General features: G+C 36.8%; 2 protein-coding genes across 2 annotated transcripts; one reads left to right on the forward strand and one right to left on the reverse strand.

Moving 5' to 3' along the window:
- Positions 1–2640: 2640 nt before the first annotated feature.
- On the reverse strand, positions 2641–7614 carry LOC105438866 (extensin-like). The gene is made up of 2 exons (XM_030989902.1): positions 7526–7614; positions 2641–3016 (listed from the first exon to the last, which is right to left on the reverse strand). The coding sequence occupies exons 1-2, from the start codon at positions 7612–7614 to the stop codon at positions 2641–2643; spliced, it is 465 nt and encodes a 154-aa protein (XP_030845762.1).
- Positions 7615–9266: 1652 nt separating this feature from the next.
- On the forward strand, positions 9267–13675 carry LOC115925870 (tripartite motif-containing protein 45-like). Its single transcript, XM_030989904.1, has 2 exons — positions 9267–9374; positions 11839–13675. The coding sequence occupies exon 2, from the start codon at positions 11849–11851 to the stop codon at positions 13673–13675; it is 1827 nt and encodes a 608-aa protein (XP_030845764.1). The 5' UTR covers positions 9267–9374; positions 11839–11848.
- The last annotated feature ends 482 nt before the right edge of the window (positions 13676–14157 follow it).

Raw genomic sequence — 14157 nt, forward strand, 5'->3', positions numbered from 1 at the left:
CCTTTTTTAAAACCTTCGAACAGACCTGTTTCTGTGACTTCATCAAATAAGTTTATATAACATCCAGTAGAATCAGTTTTATTTTGAACTAGATGAAATGGGAGTTTAGGTGAATACATTTTTTAGAAATGATATTCCTAGATCACGTAGATCAAATTGAATGATTGAACCTTTCTATACAAATAATCTTTCTTTCAATATACTTCTCATATGTATATCTTTCAACATTTTGTTGTTGATGACGACTGTATATATGAATGTGACGTTTGTGGTAGCTGTTATAAATGTATACATGATGTATTTTTTACAGTAGGACATAATCATCTTAGTAAGACTATTTATCCTTTAGTTTCTACAATGCATTTCAGATCATTGTCCGATTATTCAATCTATTTTTAATATTTTACCCGAAATTATGAGAGGAAATGCAATTTTTTCATATTAATTTATAATTCTTACAATTTCTCTAGTTGTGTACTAAAGAGTTTAAGACTTATGAAAGTAGACCTTTTGATTGTATGATGTAAGTTGCAAAAGTATTGTAAAAGCAAATGCAAAAAAAGGGTTTAAGTTTTCACTTTGATATGTTGTTTTCTGTTTTCTATGTCTGGCAAAGTATTTGGAAGAAATGGCTTGGAACTTTTCTGGATACCCGACTAATTTAGTTTTTTTTAGATATTTCGCTTTTTTGTTTCCATTCTGTTTAGTTCACATTTGTGTCAATCCTATCTAAACCCATGAAAATGGAAAAATATAAGTTGTGTTTTTGTTATTCTGAAAAGTGTGATTTACAGCTTTGTACTAAAGATTTTATCAAACATCACCCAGCAATTTGCTTTGTCAGATTATGTATTTCCTTTACCTTTCTACTCGTGTAACTGCTCATGCTTAATCTTACACAAATATAAATATGTAAGATGCTATAATGATCATGACGTTTTTCATTGTACATGTATTTGATTCTTAAAGCATCTGAAGACTTTTGGAGAACTGAAATCGCTAAACACAAAGATAATTATGCAATGCTGATTGCTTTATTTTAACTTTTGGTTAGCATTAAGGAGTGGACATCGATAACTGGCAGTTAATTTTTATTTTCAATAATAAACTCGTTTTCCTCTCTACAGTTACAAACGGTGGCCCTTTGAGGACGCCCTATGTTATTTTGCCCCCATATAAAACCTTTCCAAATCGACTATTTTTTTTCCATTCTGTGTATAAATGTAATTTCGTGATCGGTCTCTGGTCGGTCTGGGCACCGTTCCAGGAAACCGTCATAAGTATAAGTTCAGCGACATCTCCTTAAAACGCGTGTTAATTATAATATCCTCGCTTTCGATGAATTTTAAATGTTGACGATTTCGTCAAACGCAGGCCTGACACATGTTTCGTTTCATCTGTGCACAGAAGAGAAGTCTGAGTGTCTGGGGGGGGGGGGGGATAATAACTCCGGTTTTCCGTCACGTTTTGCTATTCTATCAACAGTAACAGAATACGTCTGTTAAGAAAGATATTTCAAGGGGTTTACCAACTCGGCTTCGAACCAAGGCAATGATTAACCCAGATTTCAAAGTAATGAACTAAACAAACATAAAAGTTATTTTTGTATTAAGTCAACTTAAAGTTATTCTTGCAAAACATTAATCTTTTTTTTTTTCTTTTTAGTTTTGATTGATCTGTTATATTATGTCATTAGCTGTGATGTGTATTTTTTGTGGTAGGAAATGTTGCGTTTTCAATTGTTATGTCATTATAATCTGGTACATATCATTCTTCATGTCGGCCATTTATACAAGGGTCATTTCTTTTCTGGCTGCTACCTGCCAAGCAACTTTGATATTTTTGTTCCAATGTATATACATGTATTCTATTATTTGTATGTAACAATGTTTAATTCCATGTACATGTACGTATGTTAGTTTTTATTGCAATAGTGAAATGAATTGAATTGAAACAAGACTGTAATTATTAATAAAACATTGACATGTATTTGCAAAATACGATATCAACTTTGTGGTTTATACAGGATGATTTTCAGAGGGGGGGGGGGAACACAAATCAAATTATCTGACGTTCGTCCCTTAAAAATTAATTTATCACATTTGATAGCGGGGGGGGGGGGGAGGGGTGGGGGCACGTGTGCAAAAAGTAAAAACGGCCAGAAGTTTTAACTCGAGAGGGAGCTTGTGCAACATAGTTGTGCCACTGTTATATGTGAAATGTACTCCTGTTTCTTAGAAAGATTTATTTGTTATTGTGAGTCATCTTCTTCAAAATTAAGCACGATTTTGAATCTTTCTCCGTACTAGATCATTTTATTGTTTTCTGGAAATTTGATCTGATTAAAGTTATGATTGATTGAGTGATTGACTCGATCATTGATTGCTTGATTGAGTGAGTGATTATTTAATTGAGTGAGTGACTAATTGACTGATTGATTGAGTGAATGAATGGGTGAAGGAGTGAGTGAGTGATTAATCGATTGATTGATGGACTGACTGAATGATTTAAAGATCGATTGAGAATCGGTCAGTTGCCAAACATCGAAGTAGACCGTCAGCAAACAAGACCGACAAGGTCAGGCCGATGGACCCTCATCATGTATGTCTTATGGGCGGTCGGTCTTCTGGGCGGTCGGTCTTATGGGCTGTCTGTGTTGTGGGCTGTCAGTGTTGTGGGCGGTCGGTCTTGTGGGCGGTCGGTCTTATGGGCTGTCGGTGTTGTGGGCGGTCGGTCTTGTGGGCTGTCAGTGTTGTGGGCTGTCGGTGTTGGGGGTGTCGAGGTTGTGGAAGGTCGGACTTGTGGGCTGTCGGTGTTGTGGAAGGTCGGACTTGTGGGCGGTCGGTCGGTCTTGTGGGCGGTCGGTCTTGTGGGTGGTCGGTCTTGTGGGTGGTCGTTCTTGTTGGGTGGTAGGTCTTGTGGGCGGTCGGTCTTGTGGGCGGTCGGTCTTGTGGACTGTCGGTCTTGTGAGCAGTAGTTGGTTGATCTACCGTGTAGGTCGATGGGTTTTTGTTGACTAGTTTATTGATTGCAAAATTGATTGTTTCAGTAATTGATTGGTTAGTTCATTCATTGACTGATTGGTTGAGTGAGTGAGTGAGTGAGTGCGTGATTGATGGACTAGTTTATTGATTGCAAAATTGATTGTTTAGTAATTGATTAGTAAGTTCATTCATTGACTGATCGGTTGATTGAGTGAGGGAGTGGGTTTCTTCGAATTGAATAGACCGGTTTAATAACATATTCAAATTGTATGCATACTTTTGAAACAAACTGGTTGTTCTTGACAACCTATATGCTTGTCCGAGACTTCCCCGACATAGCAACAAATAATGTATGCATACTAGATTCTAAGTATTGAAATTTATTCATTAATAACACTGAGATAAATGGTTTACTTCGTCACTATGTCCCTACATCCATAAATTTGAATATGTTAGTAAACCTGTCTATTGAACTGAAGCGATTGGTTATAGATTGATTGATTGATTGATTGATAGTATTCAAGGCGTGTTTAAGTTCAAAAGAGCGGTGATTTGGTGACCTTCACAGCTAAACCAAAATGCCCAAAATATGTGCAATTTTCACTGCATTATGTCGCAGTATTAGGACGGTAATGACAGGTAGGCTTAAGAAAATTAACTTTTCCATATTCTTTAGCATAAAGGAAATAAGAAACTTCAAATATTACATTAGTTCAAGCAAAAAAACCCGATATGCTTCTTTATCAAGAATAAAATTAAACTTGAATTGTTAGAACTTGCCTATTTGCGTTACACAGCCAACAATGAATTAAAAATTAAACATTATTATAACCAAGAGGTAACTTCTTGTTATAACAAGAACATAAATCCCTAACAACATACATAACACGCGTGCAATAATTAGTGAGCCCCTTTGCTTTAAAAAAAAAACCAATTAGAATACATTCGATAATTACAGGCGAATCACTGTGGTCACCCTGTTGAAACAGAAGGGAATGAAAAAATGATGAAATGAGTTTCATTTCTTGTTGACTTTATTCACTTGGATGCAGAAAATGACTTTTAATTTCCAGAAATAACACTTTCTCACGCCAAAAAAAACCACGCTGTAACTTTTCAATTTTCCAATGTATCCAAGACATAATTGCAAATACATGACGTTATCACCTTTGAAAGGATCAAATGTATCAGATTCAGGAAGCTCAGGCGGCCACTTTTTTTAGTTGCTATGTATTTGATGATAAAAGGAAGCAATGGCGGAAATCAGGTGACTAAGACAGTACTCGAGTTCACTTTTGGTACAGTTAATTACCATTACAAACATACTACTGCAGAATCTAAAAACATTTCTCGTTTTAGGCTATAGTGAGCCATAAATGACATATCACCTTTGAAAACATGAAGAAAAAAATAGATTCACAAAGTTCAGTCGGCACTTTATTACATTGCTGTGTATTTGATGACTAAGGGGGGGGGGGTGGGAGGCGGAAATCAGGTGACCTAAACAGTACTCGAATTCACTTTCGGTTACAGTTAATTACCATTATAAACATACTATTTCTAAAATCGTCATATTTTTAGGCCATCATGAACCATAATAGCTCACGCTCTAAGCATTCACAGAATATTTCACTTTTCATTCTTACACATCCTCTCATAGTTTTATTGAGCCATCTTGAATCGATTCTAACACTTGATCATTGTATTGTAGATGGACGATGAATGGTTAGTTGCAGTGGCGTAGCATGAGGCCAATTAAAGGGAAAGTTGAGTTCTGTCCCATGTATTGTTATTTTTAATTAAATAATTAATTAACGGTCACCGCATTTTGGGGAAAGTGGAGCTGAATTGGTATGATCGTATTGGCTAAATTTCACACATTGTGGGGTCTAAAATTACCTTCATAGCAATTTTAGGTTCTAAAAGGGCACTAGAAATGTCATAGATAAGAATAAGAGCAACAACCATGCACTTTGAAAGCATTTGCGGTCTGAAAACAGAACTGCTAGATGGATAACATGCTTGAGAACAAGACAATAGAAAGAGTGATATGTATTCGAGAGTTGGCTGCTTTCATCTTCTTTTCATTTTTGTCTTTCTCACTGTCCTTCTCTCATTCACATTATTCTCCCTTCGTCAATCGATAGAGCAGGAGGTGGTGGCACGTGCCCCGTGCAACCCATCTTACGTCACTGGTTAGTTGAGCGTATTATGCAGTCGATCTTCATTATCGGATATAAAAAATATAAATAATTGTTGAGATGGTTAAATATTTTTTCAAAACTACCCCCCCCCCCCTTCTATCTTTCCCCACATGTCTCTCTCTCTCTCTCTCTTTCCATATATATAATGTATATATCTCTCTCTTTTTATCTATCTCATTTTCTCTTTCTCTGTCCCTCACCTTCAATTCCCCCTCTCTCTCTCTCTCTCTCTCTCTCTCTCTACCTCTTCCTTCACGTTCACGTTTATATGACATTCAAGTTTCGATGTCCTTCCTCTACTCTCTCATAATTACGATATCTTCCGGGAGTGGTATTATGTTATATTCTGCTCGTAGAAGCCCGTTCATACTCTCCACTCTTTGTTTAAGCATAGTGACATGAGTTGTGCACAACCCCTTTATGACATTAATTTTCTTTCCAGATCTTTCTCCGAAAGCGAGTCTAGGGCGTTCATCCCCTGACGGACAAAATACCAAATACAATCCGAACAACATCAACAACATCAACGCTAAGTCTACAGTGGGAAAAATTATTTTGAAAAATATTACTAACTAGACAACTACCATGATCCATGCACCCCTGTACCTATAACAATACATTATTGTTACCCTTTATGGGAATGGTGGTAGTGAGTGAATGGGTAGCCATAAAGGACAGCGAGCAGGGACGGATAGCAGTAAGTTGTCCGGGTGTCAGTAGAACATGGATGTAATCGTCCGGGGTGGGTACATTGCAAGGAATAGTCCAAGACATGCCGATAGTCATACAGACCTGTAGTCATAGAAGCCCCTTCCGAGACATTCCAGTTAACAAGGAACAAGATTTAAAAAAATAATTATCAGCATAATCATGCTTTGTATATCAGGATTAAAGAAAATTATAGTTATCCCCTGTAAAGAATTGCTCTTTAAATGCCCTGATATTCGAAATGATATGATTAAAACTAGCTGAAGTATTTGGACCAAACATCTGTGTATAGTCCCATGTACAAATTTCTGCGTGCAGTGCTCGAGATTTTCAGCCAGATTGGGTCAGTTTCTGTCCATTTAGATCATTCCAAATCTTCACAGTTTAAAATTCATGATGCACTAGATAATCGGACTTTCATAATTGTGTTCAGACAGTTTAATTTTCAATTTAATCGCAATACCAGTTCAAGTGCTCAACCTTATTGTTACTTTTAATTGTGAATGAATCGTCTTTTTTTAATGGCAGTCAGTACAGTCCAGTATTAAAATTGATCCAATAATGCACGGTTTGGGAAAGCAACCATGCTCTATTTAGCCTGCAATATCATTGTTCATGGACGACTGTTATGATTGTGTAGTGGTAAGAGGCGTTTCCATGGAAAGGGGATGCTTCCAGGGACAGACATCTGCCTAAATCTTCAGGAGTGAAGGAGGCAGAGTCAACAGAAGAAGAAGAACAAGAACAAGAACAAGAACAAGAAGTACAACAACAAAAACAACAACAACAACAACAACAAGAAAGACCAACAAAAGAAGAGGATGATACCTAACAAAGAATGCAGAGAGAGAAAAACAAAGAGAGAAAGAGAGAGGAGAGAGAGGGGAGATAATGTTATAAGGTACAATGTATCATACAATTCATAAAACAGTCTTTATTGTTTAATAACGGCGACTATGACAACGGTGATGGTAATGATGAAGATGATGATGATGATGATGATGGTGATGATGATGATGAGGATGATGGTGATAATGATGATGATAATGACGATAATAATGGTGGTGATAATGAGGATAATAATGACGATAATAATGATGATGATGATGGTGGTGGTGTTGATGATGATGTTAATGACGACGGTGATGATAAATATAATAATGATTCGATGACTGAAAAGGGGTAGATATAATGTAGAAAAATTAAATTTGTCTCACTCTCTAATTATTGTAATCGGTACAATCTCATGCTGCCTCTGACGTGGATGTTTATGTGGATATTGGTTACATTCATGATAATCATAATTACGGGAGGAAAGTAGCAATATCTCTTTGCAAAAAATGTTCATGAGCTTGTAAGTTGGTGTAGAAATGATATTGACTTCTATTTTCGGGCAAGAGACGATGCCCCCCCCCCCCCACGCACACACAGACATACACATACAAACACACACACACATTTCATCTTAATTGAACTGAGCATATTAATATGTCCGCCGACGAAATCGGTGGTGTGAATTAAAAATGAAGCAAACCAAAACAACACAAAAGTAGAATACGCGAGCAGAGTAATTGAGCGTTTCCATGCTACTATGTATAGTTCGTGACCGAAAAGTCACCTGCCCCATACCACCCCCGCTCTACCACCACTCGAAAGCGGTTGGTTGATCGGAAGTGCATCGGATATAGACCGGAGTTGAGATTGGCATCACTCTGCATGGCGTCAAGGTGTTTTGTGTGGTTTTTCTCGTCTCATCTACGATCGGGTGTTCATCATTTTCACTCATTTTACGACATATCAAATGCCAGTACTGTCTCCATCTCCGGGCCTACATTATTTCTAGAGCTTCTCAACATTTCGAGATCTAAAGTGGAATACTTCTCATATTATTGAATATTTGCTTATTTTTTGTTAGATTGGGTGGCACTTTGACGCACGTCATCTCCGGAGTTGTATTATTTCGGAAACTTCTTTCCATTTCTAGATGCATGGTGAAAGGAACTTCAAAGCTACACCAGACTGCCCAAATATGTGCAATTTTTACTGCATCACGTCGCAGTATTAGGAGGGTAATGACATGCAGGCTTAAGAAAATTAACTTTTCCTTGTTATTTAGCATAAAGGAAATTAGGAACTTTAAATATTATATATATATTATTTCAAGCAAGAAAACCCGATATGCATCTTTATTAAGAATAAAATTAAATTTGAATTTCTATTCGCGTAACACATCCAACAATGAATTAGAAGTTAAACATTGTTATAACAAGAACATAAATCCCTAACAATAGATGTTACGTACTATGTTTTAAGCACATAACACGCGTACTTCCACTGGCCTGTTCCTCTCATTTTCTGCTTCTTTTAAATCCAAATTCATATCAGGGTGGACTTCCTCTTTAATAAAAACCTTTCCTCCAGTAGAAACGTACACTTTTGGAAGCCCTCTTCTATGTATTCCGATTTTATGCCAGGCCTTGTCTAGATTATTTGTGAAGATTTGTTTTTACTTGATATCAGTGTCTTAAAGAATCCTGTTTCTATAATGGCTACGTTGATACCATAGTTGTCCGTGGGGTTAGTTGTCCTAGAAGATGGTTGCTGTAGGGGGTAGTTGTCTGGGGGTAGTTCCATAGTTTTACATACTTTTTCAAAATTCATAACTTTCTTATTAGTTATCCGATATTGCTCAAAATGTTTTTGCTTCTATTGAAAGTAAGTTATTTTTGGAATGGACTTGTCCTTTGACACGCTCTTAAAATGGATTTTGACATAATGTATTTACATTTGTTTTCACTTGAGAATTTTCATTTTGTTGACGTGAAAAATAATGAAGGAATGAAGAAAAAAAGGTTACTCTGCATTAAAACTGACCTGTTTTAAAAAAATAATATATCAGGACATACAACTAAAATATGAACATATAAATAGGATAATAGGCTGTTGGAATAGTACGCAACCGCCAGAATCAATGTGCCATTGCCCGAATACATAATATGACATTTTAAAATGCGGGGGGGGGGGTGGGCGCAGCACCATTACCCCCATGTCTAGTAGGCCTATGAAATTATGGCAAAACATACCGTAAACAAGCTAAAACTGTAATAAATCGAACAACCTATTAGCTCTCTAAACTAGATCATGATGAATAGTCCAATAAATTTAGACATCTAAGATTAAATATCTTTTTAGCTGTTCTTTTTTCCGGATGTGTTTAGCATGTTTAGCGCCATCTCCGAGGTCGAGTTTTTATTGGGCGATTACTTTTTGGACAATTGAAAACTCAATCTGCTCGTCTGTACTGTCAAAGGTTGTTAGGTTTTCCCAGTACCTAAAAATAGATTGACAAACTGAATATATACATGTATAAAGCACTGTTTATGATCAGTGTACCAGTCCATTGTAAAGGCAAAGAGCAGTCATGTTTACTGATTTTATATGAAAACACCTAGACCGATACGTAGTTACAGATAAAGAGGTGAGTGAATTAATATGTCTCTGTCATTACTAAAAGTAATTCGGTTAAATCTTTGAATATTTCTATTTTACATTGGCGTATAGATACTATTTCAGGCAGACTCCCGAAAACTTTGAGGCTATGTTTTTATCTGGTTTATAAAATCATAATACTTGATCATGAACCCGGAAGCGCCTTGAGCATGTTCATGTAAAGGCGCTCAATAAATACCAATATGTATGTATGTATGTAGGAAGTAACGTCTGTCGCATTAGAAAACTTGTGATCCTATCGTGGTGTGACGATTTTGGTATGTTATTGTGATTAGAAATATGAAAAATGTGTATTTAACTATTATTATTACATGTTAATTGGGTAGATATGAATACACATGGTAAACATTTCAACTTCTTCTTCTTCCAGTTAAGTGCCGCTTCATGGTGATTAACAAATCTTAGATCGAGGTTTTATTGTGCGATCTTAAAGGGAAAGTCCACCCCCAAAATAAGTTTGTTTCGATAGAGGCAGAATAATAAGAAAATCAGGTGAGTGAAAGTTTCAGCAAATTATGAATGAAAATAAGAAAGTTATGAATTATTGAAGTTGTGATCAATCAAATACAAATTGGCAACTCTGTGACTTATTATACGAGCTCTCCTTCATTTGCTTTGTGCATAATATTCCATAAAATCATGTTTTCTTCGTTATTGATGACGGAATATATATCTGTTCCTTGCAGGGGGAGTATAGAAACATATTTGCAATTATTATATTTAGGGTGCATGTATGGTTGAAATTTTTCTTGAGGGAAAATGAAAATTTTAGATTTTTTTAGTACTGAGCAAATGGAGGTTGAGCTCGCATGATACGTCATAGAGTTGCCAATTTGTGTTTGATTGATCACAACTTCAAAAATCCTAACTTCCTTATTTTTAATCGGAATTTGCTCAAACTTTCACTGACTTGTTTCTCTCATTTTTCTACTCCTATTAAAACTAACTTAATTTCAGGGTGGACTTCCCCTTTAATTTGGTTGTCTGCCAAAGGTTAGCGGGAATTCCCAGTCACTAAAAATAAATTAAGAGACTAAATACATTCATGTTTATAGTACCACTCATGACTAGTGCACCATAACAATGTAAAAAGTATCAATTGTACATGTTTACTGATTTGTTTTAACACCTAGACTGATCGATATTTAATGAAATGCCGTGACAATTATTTGCAATATTTTCGTTTTATACATTGTTGTATATAACTGTATTAGGCTGACGCCTAGATAATTACAAGCAATACAAGAGACAACCAGAGATAAACAATGCTCATCATAACTTTTTTTTCTTCTTCAAAGAGCAGGTACCTCGCCAAATGACAGACAAAATATAAAACGCAACCTTTCATTCCTACTGACCCTTTATGCTATTCAAACTTATGCTAGCATGGATGACTAATTTTTTTTTTCTTTGTACAATGTAATGTCCGGCAGATTCGAACGACAACAAAATTACTTAAGTGACTGAAAGTAGGTTTTGTATAGCCGCACCGACATCTGAAAATATATTGTTTACCTAACAGCAGCAGAAGGTTCGAGAGATAGATTTTTTTTTTAGACCTACGAATCTCATAAATACCCGACGAACACGTATTTCTATTAAATAGGCTGAAATATTAAATTCTGCAAAAAAGATGCTGAGTTCATTCCAGAATGTCAGGAAAAGAAACGGTGTACCAAGGTTTCGGTGACCTTTTACATAAGGAACACTCTGTATATGTAACTTTGGTAGGGATCAAATCATTAAGGATTTTGAATTGTAAAGCTTATAGCTTTGTATATACGGTAATATGAAACGGAAGGTTTAAAAGTTATTTTCTTTGTTCATGTTGTAGTCCGGAATTTTCATTTAAACAAGCAAATATATATCATTTTGATGGGTTATTGTCCTTCAGAAAAAATGAATAATATACTTTCTTTGAAAAATCGGCTGCTTCCCTCAAAAAGCTACCGACAATAATCATTGGGATTGATCCTATTGGTTTAACGAAAATATGTTGATGAAGACAAAAGATTCCATAGCGGATGCGTTTTCTTGTAGCAGTCATGGATTAAAAAGTATACTATCAATGTTAATCCTTTTTTCTTTGGCGTCTTTTCAACGTAGTGGTCGTCCGTACTCATCTAAATGACACATCTTCATTATTATTATTATCATCACCACTTTTCCACATTATAATGTATATACATTGACTGAAGAGCGACAATGGAAAGATTTTTTTTTTCTTCTAGATTCATTCTGTATTATTTCATTCAGTTGATGAATAGTTTGTTATCAAGATAAAACAGATTATCATATTTTGTACGTGTTATATTCTGCAGGGAAAAAAGTGGGGAAAACGATAAAACACTCCTCTCTAATACCATCAGATGAATCAAAGCTACACTAATCATTATGTTTTTGTCTTTTTCTTTTATCACGTATTCCGGTAGAATTCGAATCATGGCTGATTCATTAAAGAATGTCATTGCTCAGAGTCTGGAGTGTCCTGTTTGTCTGAATACCTTCACCGATCCCAAGATCCTGTTTTGTTCTCACACCTACTGCAAGGCTTGTCTGGACAACCTCTTGGAATGTCATGGTAACGACCAGATGCTCCGCTGCCCTGTCTGCAGAGCTGAAACCCAGGTACCAAACCAAGATGTCAGCAAATTACCGGCAAATCTAGCTTTGAGGTCTCTCATAGAGGACGTGAAGAATCACTATCACTTTTGCTCGGTATGTAAATCCGAGGACAAGACGCAAGCTGTTGTCTACTGTCAAGACTGTGACAAGTATCTCTGTATCACTTGTCACAACACACACTCTCTGTGGCGAGACTTCATCAGTCATGAGGTCTTAGCCATAAGTGAGATCGAATCAGGGAAGGTGTCAGTACGTAGATACCGTAAGTGCAGGAAACACCCAAAAGAGGATGAGGAGTGTTTCTGTTCCGACTGCAGGAGATTTGCCTGCTTCAGGTGTGTTGTCATGGAGCATAAAGACGAAGGACATCGGATCATCGAGGCAGCTGTTTATGAAAACAGCCATATGGAGAATATCGAGGTCCTCAAATCCAAGGCGGAAAAGAAACGATCTTGCTTTCAGAAATATGTTGATTTCATTGATGAACAGAAGGAGCGTGTGAGCAATGTTCAAAAGCAGTGTACAGATGATATCAACAAAGCATTTGAAAGATCAGTCCGGCAGCTGACAGAGAATAAAGAAATCCTCATTGATGAAGTCAAAGGTAAGACCGAAGGAGTAGAGAAAGAACTGGACGAAATGAAGAAATCGGCTCAGGAGCACATCACTCACTTGACCACCATAGCCGACGTGGTTACCAATAGGACAAAGATACCGCTAGATATGGATGCTTTGGCTGCACACGACACTCTATGTCAAGACTTGCAAGAGGCCTTGAAACAAGAAGATCCTGACTATAAGCAGCCGATGCAATCGAGCAAGAAAGGGAAAAGAGTCACTTTTAAGAGAAACGTTGGAATGGACGAGCTAACTATTGGTAAGATCGTAAATGCAGTAGCAAAGAACATCGCTTTGCCTGCTGAGAATAGAATGAATGCCGTGGTTAGTACACCAGATGGTAGGATGGCAGTGGGATATGGTACAAGTGGCGTGGAGATCTTCTCTGCTGATGGTCAGATCCAGCAGACAGTTCTTAAACATGTGGTGATTCATGGAGTAGGGTTCCTCTCTGATGATCGGTATGTTATACTTGATGGCTCAAACAAAATCACACTGTACACACTAGAGCAAACAAAGTTGAATGTAATGTTTGAGACTCTGAGTAGCGATGAAGGTGGAATTGCTAACCTCACTGTAGACGGTGATGATCATGTCTATGTTAGCTACAGGAAAGCTCAAAAGATCCAGGTATTCACACCAGCAGGGGGAAGGGCGATCAGGGAGATACCATGTGATGGGTATGAACCTGAGCAAATTACTAGTTATAATGATTACATGATCACTGCGTCTGCTAATACAATACGATTGATTGACAAACAAGGTGTTGTAAAGTATCAACTAACGGAATTCAGTTATTTCCAATACGCCGCTGCGTCTCAATGGAATACAATCCTGATAGCCAAGTTAAAACACGATGTAGGTTTGGTCAGCATTGATGAGTACACTAACGAGCTGAAGTATGTCCAGAACCTTATCATGGATTACAAGATTGAGAAGCCCAAGTGTATTTGGTACTATCTCCGTCAGTACCGATCAGGAGAGATCGCTCTCTGCACTCCTGATAGCCTTTATATATTCCACTGAAATAAATAGATGACTCCTCATTACTTACATTGTATCATATCACTGTTTTCAGGCGCATAGGAAGACGGGGGATGTGTGCGTCCGGACCTTTTTTTATTTCTGGTAAAAAGAGTAACATAATATTTCGTTGAAAGATGACCCCTCCCCGCCCGTGTTTTTAAAGGCTTCTAACATGCCTTGTGTTTCTGTGACTTCATAAATTGTATATAATATCCAGTGGAATCAGTTATATCTTGAACTAGGTGAAATGGAGTTTTGGTGACTGTTTCAGAAATGAAATTCCTAGATCGAGTAGATGAATTTGAATGATGGAACCTTTCTAAAAACATAAAAAGTAACCTCTTTTTTTAATACAATTCTGACGTGTTTATCTTTCAAGATTTAGTTGTTGATGATGACTCTACATGTGAATGTGACTCTTTTGGTAGCTGCTATATATATGTATAAATGGTGTAGACAATAATTTATTATTGTGGACTCAA

This window comes from Strongylocentrotus purpuratus, unplaced genomic scaffold (assembly GCF_000002235.5).
Source record: "Strongylocentrotus purpuratus isolate Spur 01 unplaced genomic scaffold, Spur_5.0 spur5_scaffold_19, whole genome shotgun sequence".
Taxonomy (NCBI): domain Eukaryota; kingdom Metazoa; phylum Echinodermata; class Echinoidea; order Camarodonta; family Strongylocentrotidae; genus Strongylocentrotus; species Strongylocentrotus purpuratus.